Source organism: Camelina sativa, chromosome 10 (genome assembly GCF_030686135.1).
Source record: "Camelina sativa cultivar CO46 ecotype springtype chromosome 10, ASM3068613v1".
Taxonomy (NCBI): domain Eukaryota; kingdom Viridiplantae; phylum Streptophyta; class Magnoliopsida; order Brassicales; family Brassicaceae; genus Camelina; species Camelina sativa.
In genome coordinates, this window is record NC_141889.1 from 21,562,319 (window position 1) to 21,578,697 (window position 16,379).

Consider the following 16,379-nt stretch of genomic DNA (forward strand, 5'->3'; position numbering starts at 1 on the left):
CTTCCTCCCTCACAAATGCTTCAGGAGTTCTCACAACACAACAAGATCGAGAAATAAACACATAGACGAAAGAAGAAGAAGAAGAAGAAGAAGAAGAAGTAGAAGAAGAAGTAGAGGACGATACAGATCCACAACGCCATGGGTTTAGGCATCTTAGCTTCTCGAACCATTCGACCAGCTTCTCGTCTTCTTCAATCCCAAAGCTCAAATTTCTTCCTCCGCACCATCGTCTCCAAACCAGAGCTCCAGTCTCCTGAATCCGCCGCTGTCTCTGAGCCCGAGCCGCCGACACAGATTCTCCCTCCTAGGAACCCTATTGGTGGAGCACGCGTCCATTTCTCGAATCCCGAGGATGCGATCGAGGTCTTTGTTGATGGTTACGCGGTCAAAGTCCCTAAAGGATTCACAGTTCTTCAGGCTTGTGAGGTCGCCGGAGTTGATATCCCGAGGTTTTGTTATCATTCTCGTTTGTCTATTGCTGGAAATTGCAGGATGTGTCTTGTTGAGGTTGAGAAATCTCCCAAGCCTGTGGCGTCGTGTGCCATGCCCGCTCTTCCCGGTTAGTTCATTAAAGCTTTTGATTTCATGCTGATGATTTGATTTGATCGTTTGATTGGTATAAGAAATTGGGATTTTGTGCTTTTGTTTCATTTCTATTCCAATTTTGTTGGGTTTTGTTTGATGAAAGGGATGAAGATTAAGACTGATACACCAATAGCAAAGAAGGCGAGGGAGGGAGTGATGGAGTTCTTGTTGATGAATCATCCTCTGGATTGTCCTATATGTGACCAGGGAGGAGAGTGTGATCTTCAGGATCAGTCTATGGCTTTTGGATCTGACAGAGGCCGTTTCACTGAGATGAAGAGATCTGTTGTTGATAAAAACCTTGGCCCTCTTGTGAAGACTGTTATGACTCGGTGTATCCAGTGTACAAGGTTACTTAAAGAGTTTGCTTAAAAGTGTGATATTTTAGTTAATGTGATACATTATACTATCCTATTGATTAGGTTTATGTTTCTATAATGTCTTTGTAGGTGTGTACGATTTGCTTCAGAAGTTGCTGGGGTTCAGGATCTTGGCATGCTAGGTCGTGGTAGTGGAGAAGAAATTGGAACTTATGTTGAAAAGCTTATGACCAGTGAACTCTCTGGAAACGTTATAGACATCTGTCCCGTGGGAGCCTTGACCTCAAAGCCCTTTGCCTTTAAAGCCAGAAACTGGGAATTGAAGGCAACAGAAACCATTGATGTTAGTGATGCCGTTGGGTCCAACATCCGTGTTGATAGTAGAGGACCAGAAGTGATGCGTATCATTCCACGTCTTAATGAGGTATGTCATTGTTTTTCTTGCTCGAAATCGCTATCTAAGTATTTTTGCTGGATGTTGAATTTATGAGTGTTCTTTATTCAGGATATAAATGAAGAATGGATATCTGACAAAACCAGATTCTGTTATGACGGCCTAAAAAGGCAAAGGCTTAGCGACCCTATGATCCGAGATTCCGATGGACGATTTAAGGCAGTGAGCTGGCGTGATGCCCTGGCTGTTGTGGGTGATGTCATCCATCAGGTGAAGCCAGAGGAGATTGTTGGAGTAGCAGGTCAGCTATCTGATGCAGAATCCATGATGGTACTGAAGGACTTTGTCAATCGAATGGGTTCAGACAATGTCTGGTGTGAAGGAACAGCTGTTGGTGTTGATGCTGATCTTAGGTACAGTTACTTGATGAACACTAGCATCAGTGGACTTGAGAACGCCGATATCTTCCTTCTAGTTGGCACCCAGGTGAGTTTTCCACCCTGTCTCTTTGCAAGGTTACGAGAACTAGATTACATAGACACTTATGCTTTGGATCAATGACACAGATAAAAAAAATTGTGTAACCTAATTTGGTGGTGTGACTAAAGATTCTGTGCATATTAATATAAGGAATGCAGAGGAAATTATAAGGGGGAAGCAAGCAAAAATAGGTTTTTTAAACCAGATTAGATGTTAAAATTTTGTTTAAGATTTACATTTCTGATGCGGGTCAATGCTTCACATGTTCAGGCTGCTAGTTTCTCCTAAGCTAAAATTGCTCTTTAAGATATCAACCTTGTGCAGTTTTATTAGCGGTATATTCACCTGTTTTCTGTCTACTTTTACCAGCCAAGGGTTGAAGCTGCAATGGTGAATGCTAGGATCTGCAAGACAGTCCGTGCATCGAATGCCAAGGTTGGATACGTTGGTCCACCTGCAGAGTTCAACTACGACTGCAAACACCTCGGGACTGGGCCTGATACTCTTAAGGAAATTGCTGCGGGACGGCACCCATTCTGTACGGCTCTCAAGAACGCCAAAAACCCTGCAATCATTGTTGGTGCTGGGCTCTTCAACAGAACTGATAAAAATGCCATCCTCTCATCTGTTGAATCCATTGCACAAGCCAACAATGTCGTCCGACCAGACTGGAACGGTCTCAACTTTCTCCTTCTGTATGCTGCTCAAGCGGCTGCTCTTGATCTCGGTCTCATTCAACAGTCCGCCAAAGCCCTCGAGTCTGCAAAATTCGTCTACTTGATGGGAGCAGACGACGTAGATGTTGAAAAGATTCCTAAAGACGCCTTCGTGGTTTATCAAGGCCACCATGGAGACAAAGCGGTTTACCGTGCAAACGTAATCCTCCCTGCATCGGCCTTCACCGAGAAAGAAGGAACCTATGAAAACACAGAAGGATTTACTCAACAGACTGTTCCCGCTGTTCCAACCGTTGGTGATGCAAGAGATGACTGGAAGATTGTCAGAGCATTGTCAGAGATCTCAGGTGTGAAGCTTCCATACAACTCAATTGAAGGTGTTAGATCAAGAATCAAGAACGTCGCCCCAAATCTGGTCAACACAGATGAGCGAGAGCCAGCTGCTTTTGGGCCTACATTGAAGCCTGAGTGCAAGGAGACAATGAGCACAACACCGTTCCAACCCGCGGTTGAGAACTTTTACATGACAAACTCGATCACAAGAGCATCAAAGATCATGGCGCAGTGCAGTGCCGTGCTCTTGAAGAAGTGAGAGCTTTTTTAACTTGCTATGTTTTCACATTTTTTTCTTCTTTTGCAAAAATAAAGGTACTGATTCTTGGTTTGCTCTCCTCTTTACCGAGACCTTTTGTTTAAGCCGAGTACCACTAAATCTCGGTTTAGCTTGCGCTGAAATCTATAAGCAATTTGCAATAAGCACATTGTTAGATGCGAAACATTGCAGTGTTAATTGGATGCTTTGTGGCATCTTGTATTGTTCTTAGTAGGACTCTTTTTGATTGTATTTGCTTAGATGAATTTCCGGCATGGCGATGAATACATACAATCTCTACCTTATCATTTGTTCTAATCATTGTGGTTGCCACAGACAATGCAAATTCTAAAAGGATTTAGTTGGTTTCTAAAGTGAAGCGATCCCTTCTGAATTAAACTTTTTTGACCAGTTGTGTTACCTAAAATAAGTTCAATTTCAACTTTGTGATTGCATTTACGAACTTTGATATGATTAGAAAAAAAAAAGGAATGGCGTCACCGATTTGGAGATAAGCTGTGGTTATCAGTTATAACTCTAATTGTGATTTATATTATTACTCTTCAGTCCCAAAATAGTATGCATGATTGGTTTGGTCGACCTGACGAGTTTCAGATCATTTTAAAAATTACAGATATTTTCTATATTGTCGGAAACAGACTCCATAGTTTTACATCTATTTTAAAACTTCAAGTATCTTTTTGGATAACTATTTTGTATATTTTCTTATTATGTCACTTTCTCTTTTCCAACCAAGTCATCTGGTTTATACTATACTGAATCATTAGATAATTTTCAGAAATAAACCTTACAGATGTTTTCTCAGCTTCGACATACATATTTGTTACTTATTGTACAACCTCCTTTTTATTTTCTACAAATGTTGATAACTAAAGTCATCTTATTCAAACCTCTAAAGTAAATTTATGTTCAAGAACGCAAATTTCGATTAAGAGATTAGTCTATACCATAGCACCAGTCACTATGTCTAAACAACCTAAATTATTTTATTTCCGTAAGTAATCACGAAACTATCTAAAAATGTGTTTTGCTATCTCTCTTTTTGGTACATTTTGCCTTTAAACCTATAAAACCTCCTTGAATCTAAAAATATATACTTGGAAATCATCCTTTTAGCTTTGAAATAATCCTAAACACTAAATAGGATGTTATCACATAGAAAATTAAAAACATCATTTAATATAATATACAAAAACATCATTTATGCTAACACATCATTTTAAGTGATACGGAGGGAGTATGAGTTAATTACATAGTTGAAACTTTTCTAAAAATTAAACATATCTAGTGAACATAAAAATTATTTATTATTATTTTCTTTTTGTCAACAACATTAAAATTATTTATGTTTCATTTTCTCTCATAGAATTCTATTTTCTTTTATAAAGCTATTATTATATAATATAATTATATATAGAGAGAAGTTTATAAGACACTTAATAATAATTAAATGAGTTAATTATATAGTTAAACTTTGATGAAAAGAAATCACATGTATCTAGAAAACATTAATTAGTAGTGCTCTTTATAATTCTCTTTGTCTCACTACTTTTGATATTATTATATAGAGACTATTTATTTTCCTATGAATCTCCCTTGACTAGCTATTTGATTCTCACTCTAACAATTTTTCGTAGAACTTACGGATTAAGTGGTTCAAAGATGTTGATATTTCTGATAAGTTATATTCTATGTTTCAGTGACATGGCGAGTCTCAATAATCGTTTTGTGGATGCAGAAACATTGGAAAAACAACTTAAATTTGTCAACGAAGATGCTGATAAAATAATCAAAGTTTGTTTAATTTAATCTTACTATTGTTTAGCGCAATATTTATTATATGAAGTTTATTAAGTATTTCTAATTTTTGTTTTTAATGGATGATAGACTACATGGAGATACCTATGAATGTGTGGATTTTTACAAACAACCAGCGTTTGATCATCCAACGATGAAAAATCAATTATTCCGCTACAACGTATATAATAAAATTAATATTTGTGACTACAAAGAAATATCCTAATTTTACCATTAATTAATTTCTTATTTTCACTAATACAAAATTTATTTTTAAAATGTAGATGCACCGGACATCATCCTTTAAAAATTCAAAACCAAAAGAGTTAAATGATAAAAATTTCGGCTTTTTGTGGGAAAATGGTGTAGGGTGTCCTTTAGATACTGTACCCATACAAAGAGTCACTAAAGACAAACTCTTGAGACTAAATTCGCATTCTGACAAATATAAACCCAGAGGTTCCTGGAACTTCACTTATAATCAATATAATGTAGATAATGAACCACATCATGTAAGTAAGTAGTACTCTTTCTGTTATGTTTTATAAGATGTTTAACATTTTTTTCTTTTCCATCTCCCTTTTTTTAATGTATATAAATTTTATACAACTGTGCACTAATCTTTATTTTATGTTCTTTGTTATTTTTAAATGACGCACGATATATAACTTTTTTATTTATCAAACTCATATATACAACAAATTAAGTTGATTATGATCATGGTGATGATGACTAGTTTGCGGTGGCTCGTACCAAGAAAGGAGAAAGGAAAAGCTATAATGGAGCATCAATGGTTGTTTCTGTAAATGATCCTGAAGTTAAATATCCACAATTTAGTTCTGCTCGTATGCTTGTTCAGATCGGAGAAGATTATATTCAAGCTGGATGGACTGTAAGTTTGTTTTCACATGTTATATTTATATTTTTTCACTTAACTAATATCAAAATTAAAAATCACGATAAATTGGTTTTGGCCAAAAAAAAATGAAAAAAATAATCATGATAAGTTGGTATTTTTATAATTGTATACAGATCTAGAATACTGACTTATATATTATTAACAGAAATATAATTACATTTCAGATTAATCCAGATTTATACCCTGACAACCAACCAAGAAGTTTTGTTTATACAAAAGTAAGTTAATTGCTTACATATACTATTTCTTCAAAGGTTTTTTAATTTGTCCATCTTTTTTTTTTACATGGTTCATATTTTCCGTCATATCAATTTTCTATCCATATGTTCTCATCTCGTATGTATATTATTGAACCTTTTTTTTTGTTGTACTATATAATCATAAGCTAGGCATGCATAACGATATATAGAATCATACAGGCAGGTCAAAACAAGTGTTATAATACTTTGTGTCCAGTTGGCATGGTAGTAGTCCGTTCAGATATTCCTCTTGGTGTGGTTCGAGGTCCTCCTACTGTTCGCGGCGCTAAAACAAGTGCTTATGATACATATAGCTTACTCAAGGTTTGCTTGTTATTAATTTCTTCTCCATTTTATAACTCAACAAGATGTCAGATATTGATATTGATATTGATCATGAAAGGATAAAGGAAATGGTAACTGGCGGCTTGAGTTTGGAGGAATATATATTGGGTATTGGCCGGCTAAACTATCTCAACAGAGAGTATGGCAAACAATATTGAATGGGGAGGAGAAGCATATATATAGTGCATCTTTGCCTGGTCCTCAAATGGGGAATGGATATTTTCCTTTGTTGGATCCAAAGTTCGATGCACATATCTGTAATATAATTACGGTCGATGAGAATTTTAATATCGACCGGATGGTGAAGAATATAGAGACATACTCGGATAACAATCATGGTCATAAAGTATACGAGGATTTATATTCAGGGTTACCGGTCGGACATATCATATATTTTGGAGGTCCTGGGATTATATTAAAGTGAGAAGAAGATAACTTTATGTAAAAGTCAAAAAAGTAATTTATGTTTAAACAACATGTAATGATGTAATTGAGCATCTAGAATAATTTGTTCACCTTCCATGTTTTTCATTCTTTTGGCCTGAGCAAATTATCTGAATTCAAGGATCTGATCTGAATCCGCCGAATCCAAAATTTTAAAAAATACTTGAACGGATTCTGTATGTCAAGATCCAAAAAATTCGAACCCGAACCTGATCCAAACCCGAATCCGAACATACTCACAATATAATCATATAGTAAAAATATATTAGTACTATTTATATTTGTCCTTGTAATAATCTAAGTGCCCAAAAATATTTGAAATTTTGGATATTTTTGAGTAGTTAAGCTATTTTAATTTGAGTGAAAACTAGATTTGTAGAGAGTTTGAATATTTTTGAGTAGTTTAGACAAATTTGGATACTAAAATTTCGAATTTTTCAGGTAATACGAAATCTTAAAATATTGTATCCTAACAGGTTTTGTTACCTCTCTAAACTCACAGATCCGCAAATATGAAATATCTGATCCGAACCTGAATGGGTATCGGAACACCCAGCCCTAGAAACCGAACCGACATAGATGAACCAAATCGAACCGAAACTATGTAAATATCGGAATAGATAGATTCTAAATTTCGTTGTTCTGTAATAAAACCCTAAACCCCAATCATAAAACTTTTTAATTACGACTCGCTGGTAAAGACAAGGTAAGTTAACGGTAATGGAGGATAAATTAAAGTATTTGAGTCTCGTCGGAGCCGGAGCTCTTATTGGATCCGTCTCCACCGTCGCTCTCCTTAAACTTCTCTCCAGGCAATTATAACCTCAAGACTCTCAATTTCGTGTTACAGAACCTCTAAATCCTTTAGCAGTTTCGAGATTATTGAAAGCTGATTCGCTTTCTTTACCTGCAGGAGCTCAGTGAAGCAGCACGATGAAACCCCAGTAACTAATTTCTTAGGTACTTGTGATTTTGTAACTTTTGTTTCTTTGGATATCATAAAACCCCCCAAAAAAAAAAAAAAAAAAACAGATTTCGATTACTAAGTTTTGGTGAAATTGGTGGTAGTTGCAGGAAACGGTATTGAGTCTGAGACAAGACCTGTTACTGCAGCTAATGGTCAGGATCTTTTGAATGATGAAATTGTTTCTGAACATTTAACCAGGTACCCTTTTTTTAATCTTTGGTGTCTTTGCTGCAATGAAAATTATTGTTTTTAGAGGACTTTTAGTAAGCCCATATGACCAAACTTTAGCTGATTCTTAAGAGACAGAAGCTATGGTCTTTCTGAAAGTATTGGTTTGTTCAAGCAAACAACAAGGAAGAAGACTCAATAAGAAATCCTCATTTACCTTTGTTAAGTCAAAATGTTGTGATGTCTGAGTCGTTTTGTATTTAAGTTAAGCACATTGCATGATGTTATGTTGATTTGAAATGTTTATGCTAATTTATCTCTTAAAGGAATATCTTGTTTTTCGATCTTGAATCAATCTCAAGAGTAAAGTAATTTTTCTTATAAAATCTTGTGATACTAAAGAGATACAAGCTATGGTTTTTTTCTATCTTGTCTTGTTTAAGTTGCGAGGGAAATCTTAGAAGGCACAAGTGGAAGATTTAAATGAAATCATCTTATGCCTTGCTTATAATGTGTGAACCTTTTTGTAAATTGTAATGATGTTCAACACATTACCTGATGTTATATTGATTTCCTTGACTCTAAAAGGTTTCTGCTAAAAAATTTTGTTCAGGAATATCCAGTTTTTCGATCTTGAATCCCAGCGTAAAGTAACTGGATCATATGTTGTGGTTATTGGACTTGGAGGTGTAGGGAGTCATGCTGCTTCTATGCTCTTGAGGTCAGGTGTTGGGAAGCTCCTCCTGGTTGACTTTGACCAGGTATCATTGGTTATATTTGGCTTCTTTTTTATCTTTATTATATAGATTTAAGGTCTGTTTTGGATAAATTTGCATCTTAATTTCTTCCAAGTATCACAGAGAATCTTGTTTTTCCTTTACATTTATATTCATGCATGTGTTCTTAATTCCATGAACATGAGAAGGTGTCGCTTTCATCATTAAATCGGCACGCTGTTGCAACACGAGCAGATGTTGGTATTCCGAAAGCTATATGTCTCAAGAAACATTTCTCTTCAATCTTTCCTGAATGCCATATAGAAGCCAAGGTGATGCTGTATGACTCATCTTCTGAAGAAGAAATACTTTCAGGCAACCCAGACTTTGTTTTGGACTGCATTGATAACATCGATACAAAGGTACATGAGTTGATCCATCTACTTCCAATAGTGCTTCAGATTATAGCATTCCTGGTGATTGAGAAATTCCTGATATTTTGGTCTCGTTTCAAATATAATGTTAGGTGGGACTTTTGGCTGCATGCGTTAAGAGGGGTTTGAAAGTTCTCTGTGCAACTGGTGCTGGTGCTAGAGCTGACCCAACAAGAATCAGAGTGGCTGATATAAGAGAGTCAACAATTGACCCATTATCTCGTTCTGTAACAATTCTAACTCTTTCCTCTAATAAAAGGCATTCATCAGATGGATAGTATACATAATTGATGATCTTCGGGTCTCAACACTACTACACACTTTTGATCTCTTACGTGGTTCTTGATTTTCAGGTAAGACACAGATTGAGGAGAGAACATGGTATTGAAGGAGGCATTCCTGTCGTGTTTTCCCTGGAAAAACCAAAAGCGAAGTTGCTTCCCTTTAAAGGGCCAAATGGGGAAGACGAGAATCCCTCAGATTATCAAGTAACTAATTTCAATTCTTGGAACACTGAACATCTACGTCCAAATCTTTTACATTTTTTATTGCCAACACTGAATATCTTGTTTGTGATTTTCAGGTAGTACCTGGCTTTCGTGTTCGGATAATTCCTGTACTTGGAACCATCCCAGCTATTTTTGGACAAATTATGGCCTCCTATGTTATTACACAACTTGCAGGTGTACAAGTTCAGATGGAGCCTATCGTAAATCTAGATTTAGATCATTATCGATTACTGCATAACCGCCTTATTGAGCATGAGGAGACAATTTATGGCACATCTGCAGAAGTAGAGGTATTCTGATTAGTCTTAGTGTTCTTATATTGTGCTCTTTTGTCGCTATAACTTGTTAAGAAGAAGACTAATAGAAATAGTAATCGTAACTGAGATTTATGTGACACTTGAAACTGCTTGTGAAGTTTAAAAAGCAGGGTTCTTGAGAATTCCTCTAAAAACTTTGGTCCATTTCCTTGTTTTCTGTAGGTGGATGTTGAGGAAGTGATGTATATAGTGAAAGAGTTGTGGCACGGACGAAGTGCTAGAGATGAGACTGCAAAAGATGTTGGGAGAGGAATGTGGCGAGCTATGAATGAGTTGATGCTCGTAAGGTATGTCGATTCACTCCTTTTACTCAACATGTCGTAATAAGCTCAATGGAAATCCGAAAAAAATATATAATGTGGTGTTATGATTAATCAGATGGGATGCAAAGAAGCCAGCAACAGTCTCGAACTTGATTCTTCTGAAGTTTAAAGAGGTTTGTTTTTTTTTGCTTAATGAGAATAGCTTGAAATCATTAAAATGAATTCGTCGGTTTGGTCGGGTTTAATTTTGAGGTATGCTACGTTATGATAGGCGGATGAACATGAGGCTAAGACTCTCGAGGAAGTGAAGGAAAGTGAAACAAAGTTCTTTGAAAAAGTTTCATGTGTACTGAAGAAGGCAGAGCTTGATTTTTACGGCTAGAAAGACAAAAGAACCTGTAGAGAAAATCATCAATCACATAGGCTTGAAGAAGCTTTTTGCTTAGTATTAGTATGAATGGCTTCTTACCAAGTTACTTATCTTAATGTATCATTTTCTCAAATGATTAGCAAATTGTTGTTGTTTTTTTGTCAATGGGTAGGCTCTGTTCCTTTATGCATTCAAATGATCCAATTGAAAGGAGATGAAGAATGATGTTCGTTTTTGACAATATAATAGACCATTTGGATCAATCAGTTGAATGAATTTTTCAAAACTCATCCAAAAAAATGGAAATTTTGGCTGAGTTTGATTAGTGCAGTCAGCTGGAGCTATTAAGCCAAAATTTGAATACTTTTAATGAAATCAAAGGATTACATCAAACCAAAAACTTCTTTCAATGTTTGTTCTTTAGACATGACCATTGTTACGGTAATCGCGGTTGGTTAAAACAGTTACGGTTATATACATTTACAGTTATTTGATGATTACAATATTGATGAAATCTAGTTATTTTTCTTATAATTATACTTTTTAAAATTTAGGAATTCTTGTTAAAAATGCCTGTTTTTTGAAGAAATCTTTTGGATATACCATTTTTTGAATAATTTGTGGATTTTACCACTTTTGAGAAGAAAAAAAATAAGTATTTTCAGTTTTTTTTTTTAATACAATACTTATTTAATATCAAATACTAAACCCTAAAAATAAATAAAACCGACTAAACCCAAACATAACAAATAAAACAGATATTAAATAAAAATTTTATAACTTACATAGTGGTAAAATTTATAAACTATTAAAAAAATGGTAAAATCAACAAAGACCACTACAAAAAATGGTTTTCTCATAATTGATTCTAAATTTTAATCATACGTTTACCCGCAGTTGATGTTTAACTAACAGTAACGGTTTTAATACGATTACGGTTACGGTTGATGTTTTCTAACCATAACTAATTTATTTTTACGGTTAACAGTTTATTTATTTTTACGGTTAACCATAACTAATTTATTTTTACGATTAACTAATTTATTAACCGTTTTATACGGTTAGGTCCGGTTATGATCTAGAAACAGTTTGGTTATGGTCCGTCGTACGGTTACGGTTAGATATTGGTTGATCATGCTTACTTGTTCTCTCGTCGACTTCGTTTTTGACTTTTGTCTCTCTATATCGGCTCCTCCTGGTAAGTTCTCTCTCATCGATTTTTGTTTTCCATCGTATTAATTTGGTTGGTGTTTGCATAGAACTCTGTTCGTTGTTATACTTTAATTTTTGATTCTGCATTTATTTGCTTTCCTTTGATTTCAGCTGGGGTGGGTTTCTCCAAATTTTTCACTCGTTTTGTTCTTACTGTAATGATTTGAGAATTATGGTTTAAATACTTCTTCTGAGTTTTGAAATTAGTTCCAATTTGAATAATTTACAAGTGGTTTAGGAATTAACAGTTGAGTGGTTTTGATGAGCTTGCAATTGTTGATGCCAACCAAGTGTTTGATGAAATGCTTCAGAGAATCAGTAGGTTGGTTTGATCATGGGTTTATACGAAAAAAAGAATTGTGTTATTGTGAAGAGTTTAACTTGCAGGTTTGTGTCATCATATGTTCTTCAAATTGTGAAGCCTATAATATTGTCAAAGTTGTGGTTGCTTTTGTAAAATGTGTATGCTTTTCTATGGAGTAAAATATTGATAATAATTTTGAATATTTGAATGTGTATATGGGTTATGTTTAGTACTAATATGTTGAAGATTCATGTATCATCCTTGCTTAGCTTGGTGATTTTTCTGTTTCTTTTTTTCCTGGAGCATGTTGTTTGTATCTATGGCTTGATGATCATATTTTTTTATGTGTAGGACATAGAACTTGTTCAAGGCAGAGAAACACAATGACAACTATCCATGGCAGTGATGTGAGTTTCTGTTCCTCTCTAAACTCATATTTTAGTGAATGCATATCTGTAATTTAGATTGATTTATTTTTAAATACATATGTTTGTATGAGCTAAGAATCTTGCGTGGAGTGATGAGCAAACCCGTTTCTATCTCCAACTAAGAATTGATGAGAAGCTTAAAGGAAATATAAGGAAACAGAACTTGAACGATGCTGGGAGACAATCAATCATAGATAAGTTTTATGAGGCATATGGGGAAAGACATCCTTGGAAAAAATTTGGGATCAAATTTACTACTTGCAAGAAGCAGTACAAATCTTTCAGAAAACTTACTCACAACAGAACTGGACTAGGTTATCATTCAAATGGGAGTATAAACATGTCTGACGACTGGTGGAACGAGCGGTGTAAGGTAGAGATTCTTTTGTGGTGGTTCTCACTTTAAGCTTCTTCTATAGTTTCTGAGTTTTCTTTATTTTATTTTTTTTGCTTTTAGGAATGGTCTGGGGCAAGGAAAATAAGAAATAAACCAGTGGCAAATGTGGATTTGATGGAAAAACTCTTTGGTACAGTTCATATCAGTGGAGCTGAGGGTTCGACTGCTCAGCAAGGTGAAGAGCATCAAGATGATGATCTTGGTGTTGATGTTGAATCAAGCCAAAACCCTCCTACTCAAGATGCTGATTCTGATGATGATGATGCTGAATCAAGGCAAATCCCTTCTAGAAATATTGGTAATGGACCCTCATATTCCAATGTTGGTAATGGTCCCTCATCTTCAAGTAGGTCAAGGGGTAGTAAAAAAAGATTAAGGTCTGTACAATCAGAAGAAATTGTAGCAGAAGTGATTAGGGATAGTGGTCAGTCACGAGATAAGATTCTTGCCCACTGGAACCAACTAATAGAGAGCCACCCTGAGATTAGTTGTAGTCAGCTTCGAGCTATGAAGGGTCTACACTCTCTGCCTGGTATAAGAATGTGGTCTCCCTTATATAAAGCATCAATTCAACATCTCAAGCAAGATATAGCCAATCGTGAGACTTTTTTATTTTATGAAGATGATGAAAACAAAATTCTCTACTTGGAGTTTGCAACTGGTGAAAGCAGGGATGCATGACTTCACAAGTGTTATCGGTTTTGTAAAATCTAGTTTCTCTTTGTCTTTCAGATGACCAAAGTGTTAGCATTATATTTGAACTATTATGTAGTAGTAAAATTATTTTGGGAAAACAAATGTAGTTTTTACTTGTAGTGTTGTAGATATTACAATTTAAGCCAAAAAAGGTTTCTAGAACTATTTGTTCTGTTCATCAATCAGACAAGCCACGTAACATATGTTACACTTTAACATTTGTTATTGAGTATGACCAGTAACTTAGTTCCTAATATGACAATCATAAATAGAGCTAGTTTAAGTCGAATGAGACCCCAACGTATAACTAACTGCCATGAAGATATTTGTTTATAACCAGGTTTACAAAAGTTAACAAGTGCACGGCTTCGTGTTGGATAAAACAACGACACTCCAATTTTTAAAGATCTAAAAGTTTACAAATTAAAACGTGAATGCTTCAAAAGATCACGATCCAATGCACAAGTCCCTGTCGGGAATTTTTTCTTTTTCTTCTTCTTCCTTTTCAAAGTTTCCTCTTCCGCCAATTTCACATCTTTACAACTTTCATTTTATTGTTATAAAAAAATTATACTTTCATTTATTATCATTAAAAAACTAAAACTTTTTCTTATATGAGCACCTCTCAAATATTAATTCAAAAAAAAAAAGTTTATTGAAGAATTAGACGACATAACTTACACCAAAATTAATAAAATATAACATTTAATTTTATATTTATGTTAATAAGGTTATAATATTAAATGTTCTTATGATCTCTCCGACCTATTATCAATTGTTTATTTCAAAATTGAATTTTCTAAGTCCAAGTAATTTTTAATAAGTAATAAGAAAACACTAGTATTTTATTTTCATACTAAAAAAAGAATCAGCCCATTTTTTCCGCTTCATACTCTTGTTTTTCAATACAAAAAGAATATTTGTTCTTTTCTAATAGTTATCTTTAGAGAAATACCCTAAAATGACACTATTTTAGGTTTTTGTTCTAAAAGTAGATGACATGATGAAATGTTCCTAATCTAGCATTTTTTAATATTGAAATATTAATAAAGAACAATACTTATTATTTCAAAAAAACTCAAAAAAGTCAAACCTGATCTCTCTTACATTTCTCTCCGAAGAAGCTTGTGATGAATTTTTCAATCTGAGATCTTCATTTTTGATTTCAGATTTTTCAAATCGCTCTATTGAAGCTTTAATTAAGCATTACTTTGATCCCGTGAAACTTCATTCATGTGCTAAATCGATGGCTATCATCAATTTGTCTTTCTTCTTCTTCTTCTTCTTCACCTATCACGATTTCAGAGTTTGAAATTGAAACAACCTGACCCGTTTTTTTTTTAAAATAATAAATAATAATAATAACAAATAAACTACGACTAGTGGTCTCATACCCACTAGCCACCTAACCACAATCCCAAACTACAACAGAATAACAAATACCAATAAATAACCAACAAACCAACAACCAATATCAATTAAACCGTATTAATTCCAAAACCATAAACTAAAGATCCAATCAACATAAACCAGCAATCCTAAACAACATCCTAGGACTCAACTCTAGCAATCTAACAAAAGCCAGACAACAAACAAGCGAGACCCTAGAACATCCTCTTCTTCATCGCCTTGATTCCACAATCACACTTTGCCTTTACCTGCACCACAAACACAAATTAATATGCATAAGTATTTGATAAATACTCAGTGAGGCAATCCTCACATCTACTGGGCTATACACACAAGCAACAATGATTCCAATGTTCCAAACAATCAACAAACAAAACACACAAACCAGGAAAACGAACATCGTCTCGCTGGAAGGGGGAGGTGTCGACCGACACCAGCCTAGTGTCGACCAACACTGGCATTGGTGTCGACCGACACTACACCTGCAACTGCGATCCACTCGAAGCTGAGAGTCGGATCTTGCTTCTCAACCTCTCCCAAATCGTCCAAGCCACAAAGCAAGAACAAGGAAATCAAGGGTTTAGATTAGCCATGGTCATGCACTCACCTCTTTGCAGGAAGTTTCTGACCAACAATGAACGAATCCACACTCCCAGCAAGCTTCCCACACGTTCCTAGCCTTGAATCCTCACTCCCACAACAAGATCTCACCCACAAAGCCTTAAAATCTCACAATCTCCCTCTAGTACCTCAAGAACAGTTTTCTCTCTTTTGTTTTCTCTCAAAGCGGCGTGAGACAACAAAAACACGACCCTAGGTCGTTTTCTCCTTTTTAAACCTTGGTCCAATGGTTTCCTTAAAACTCTCCCCCACCAAAATAGATTCGTCCTCGAATCTCGAACAACACTCAGCCAAGGACTCATGTGCTACCGACTCCACGGCCCGCACTCCTCCGACCGATATACGAAAGGTCACCTCTAGGTGATAGACTCACGCTCCAGGCGTTATTTGCTCTCAACTTTTGGACTTTCCTTTTCTCATAGGCCTAAACCTTGAGTTTTTATTGGCTCTTCATCAGACCTAAGTCTGCATGCCATAATGTTGGCTCATCATCGGGCCTAAACCCACATGCCATAATGTATAAGGAAAAATCGAATATTCGTCTCTCTGGTCATCACCCTACAGCGTGCCTTCAGATCGTCATCCGAAGTCGATATACAAACCACACTCCCAAGCCACAAAGTCTTAAAATATGGCGGTACTAGGAGAACCGAAGTCCCCCAAGAGTTGCGAGCAAACAATTCTGAACACGTCTGAGTCCTATCCCTATCCAGGTTTCTTTCCCGTGGCTCGCGTAAGACAACACAATGTCCTA

At 35.4% G+C, this 16,379-nt stretch overlaps 3 protein-coding genes and 1 pseudogene across 8 annotated transcripts; all 4 read left to right on the forward strand.

The window, feature by feature from the left end:
• Positions 1–3,353, forward strand: LOC104719369 (NADH dehydrogenase [ubiquinone] iron-sulfur protein 1, mitochondrial). Its single transcript, XM_010437284.3, has 5 exons — positions 1–559; positions 689–935; positions 1,035–1,329; positions 1,411–1,785; positions 2,149–3,353. The coding sequence occupies exons 1-5, from the start codon at positions 139–141 to the stop codon at positions 3,046–3,048; spliced, it is 2,238 nt and encodes a 745-aa protein (XP_010435586.2). The 5' UTR covers positions 1–138; the 3' UTR covers positions 3,049–3,353.
• A 1,592-nt stretch (positions 3,354–4,945) lies between these two features.
• On the forward strand, positions 4,946–6,900 carry LOC104720522 (protein neprosin-like; annotated as a pseudogene). Its single transcript, XR_015568245.1, has 6 exons — positions 4,946–5,047; positions 5,151–5,378; positions 5,603–5,758; positions 5,950–6,003; positions 6,205–6,348; positions 6,428–6,900. The product of XR_015568245.1 is annotated as a protein neprosin-like (transcript).
• A 356-nt stretch (positions 6,901–7,256) lies between these two features.
• LOC104719371 (tRNA threonylcarbamoyladenosine dehydratase) lies at positions 7,257–10,820 on the forward strand. 4 transcript variants are annotated; one of them, XM_010437286.3, is made up of 11 exons: positions 7,257–7,625; positions 7,727–7,773; positions 7,888–7,978; positions 8,562–8,709; positions 8,874–9,086; positions 9,191–9,325; positions 9,452–9,586; positions 9,682–9,897; positions 10,087–10,211; positions 10,303–10,360; positions 10,459–10,820. In XM_010437286.3, exons 1-11 carry the CDS (start codon positions 7,534–7,536, stop codon positions 10,567–10,569), a joined length of 1,371 nt encoding a protein of 456 aa, XP_010435588.2. In that variant the 5' UTR covers positions 7,257–7,533; the 3' UTR covers positions 10,570–10,820. The 4 variants fall into 4 exon arrangements, with proteins under 4 accessions (XP_010435588.2, XP_010435587.2, XP_087326864.1 ...); XM_010437285.3 differs by having other exon boundaries at positions 7,298–7,625; positions 7,882–7,978; XM_087470738.1 differs by having other exon boundaries at positions 7,422–7,619; positions 7,721–7,773.
• An 838-nt stretch (positions 10,821–11,658) lies between these two features.
• LOC104719372 (uncharacterized) lies at positions 11,659–13,759 on the forward strand. Of its 2 annotated transcripts, none has more exons than XM_010437287.2 (4): positions 11,659–11,755; positions 12,425–12,480; positions 12,578–12,874; positions 12,959–13,759. In XM_010437287.2, the coding sequence occupies exons 1-4, from the start codon at positions 11,692–11,694 to the stop codon at positions 13,577–13,579; spliced, it is 1,038 nt and encodes a 345-aa protein (XP_010435589.1). In that variant the 5' UTR covers positions 11,659–11,691; the 3' UTR covers positions 13,580–13,759. The 2 variants fall into 2 exon arrangements, with proteins under 2 accessions (XP_010435589.1, XP_087326458.1); XM_087470332.1 differs by having other exon boundaries at positions 11,663–11,755; positions 12,816–12,874.
• The last annotated feature ends 2,620 nt before the right edge of the window (positions 13,760–16,379 follow it).

Bases quoted from the DNA above. Each gene is read 5' to 3' on its own strand.
- LOC104719369 (XM_010437284.3), top strand. From the start codon at position 139: ATGGGTTTAGGCATCTTAGCTTCTCGAACCATTCGACCAGCTTCTCGT. The intron at 936-1,034 runs GTTACTTAAAGA...ATGTCTTTGTAG, and splicing joins CGGTGTATCCAGTGTACAAG to GTGTGTACGATTTGCTTCAG. The intron at 1,330-1,410 runs GTATGTCATTGT...TTCTTTATTCAG, and splicing joins TCATTCCACGTCTTAATGAG to GATATAAATGAAGAATGGAT.
- LOC104719371 (XM_010437285.3), top strand. From the start codon at position 7,534: ATGGAGGATAAATTAAAGTATTTGAGTCTCGTCGGAGCCGGAGCTCTT. The intron at 7,774-7,881 runs GTACTTGTGATT...AATTGGTGGTAG, and splicing joins CCCAGTAACTAATTTCTTAG to TTGCAGGAAACGGTATTGAG. The intron at 9,087-9,190 runs GTACATGAGTTG...ATATAATGTTAG, and splicing joins TTGATAACATCGATACAAAG to GTGGGACTTTTGGCTGCATG.
- LOC104719372 (XM_010437287.2), top strand. From the start codon at position 11,692: ATGCTTACTTGTTCTCTCGTCGACTTCGTTTTTGACTTTTGTCTCTCT. The intron at 11,756-12,424 runs GTAAGTTCTCTC...TTTTATGTGTAG, and splicing joins CTCTATATCGGCTCCTCCTG to GACATAGAACTTGTTCAAGG. The intron at 12,481-12,577 runs GTGAGTTTCTGT...GTATGAGCTAAG, and splicing joins CAACTATCCATGGCAGTGAT to AATCTTGCGTGGAGTGATGA.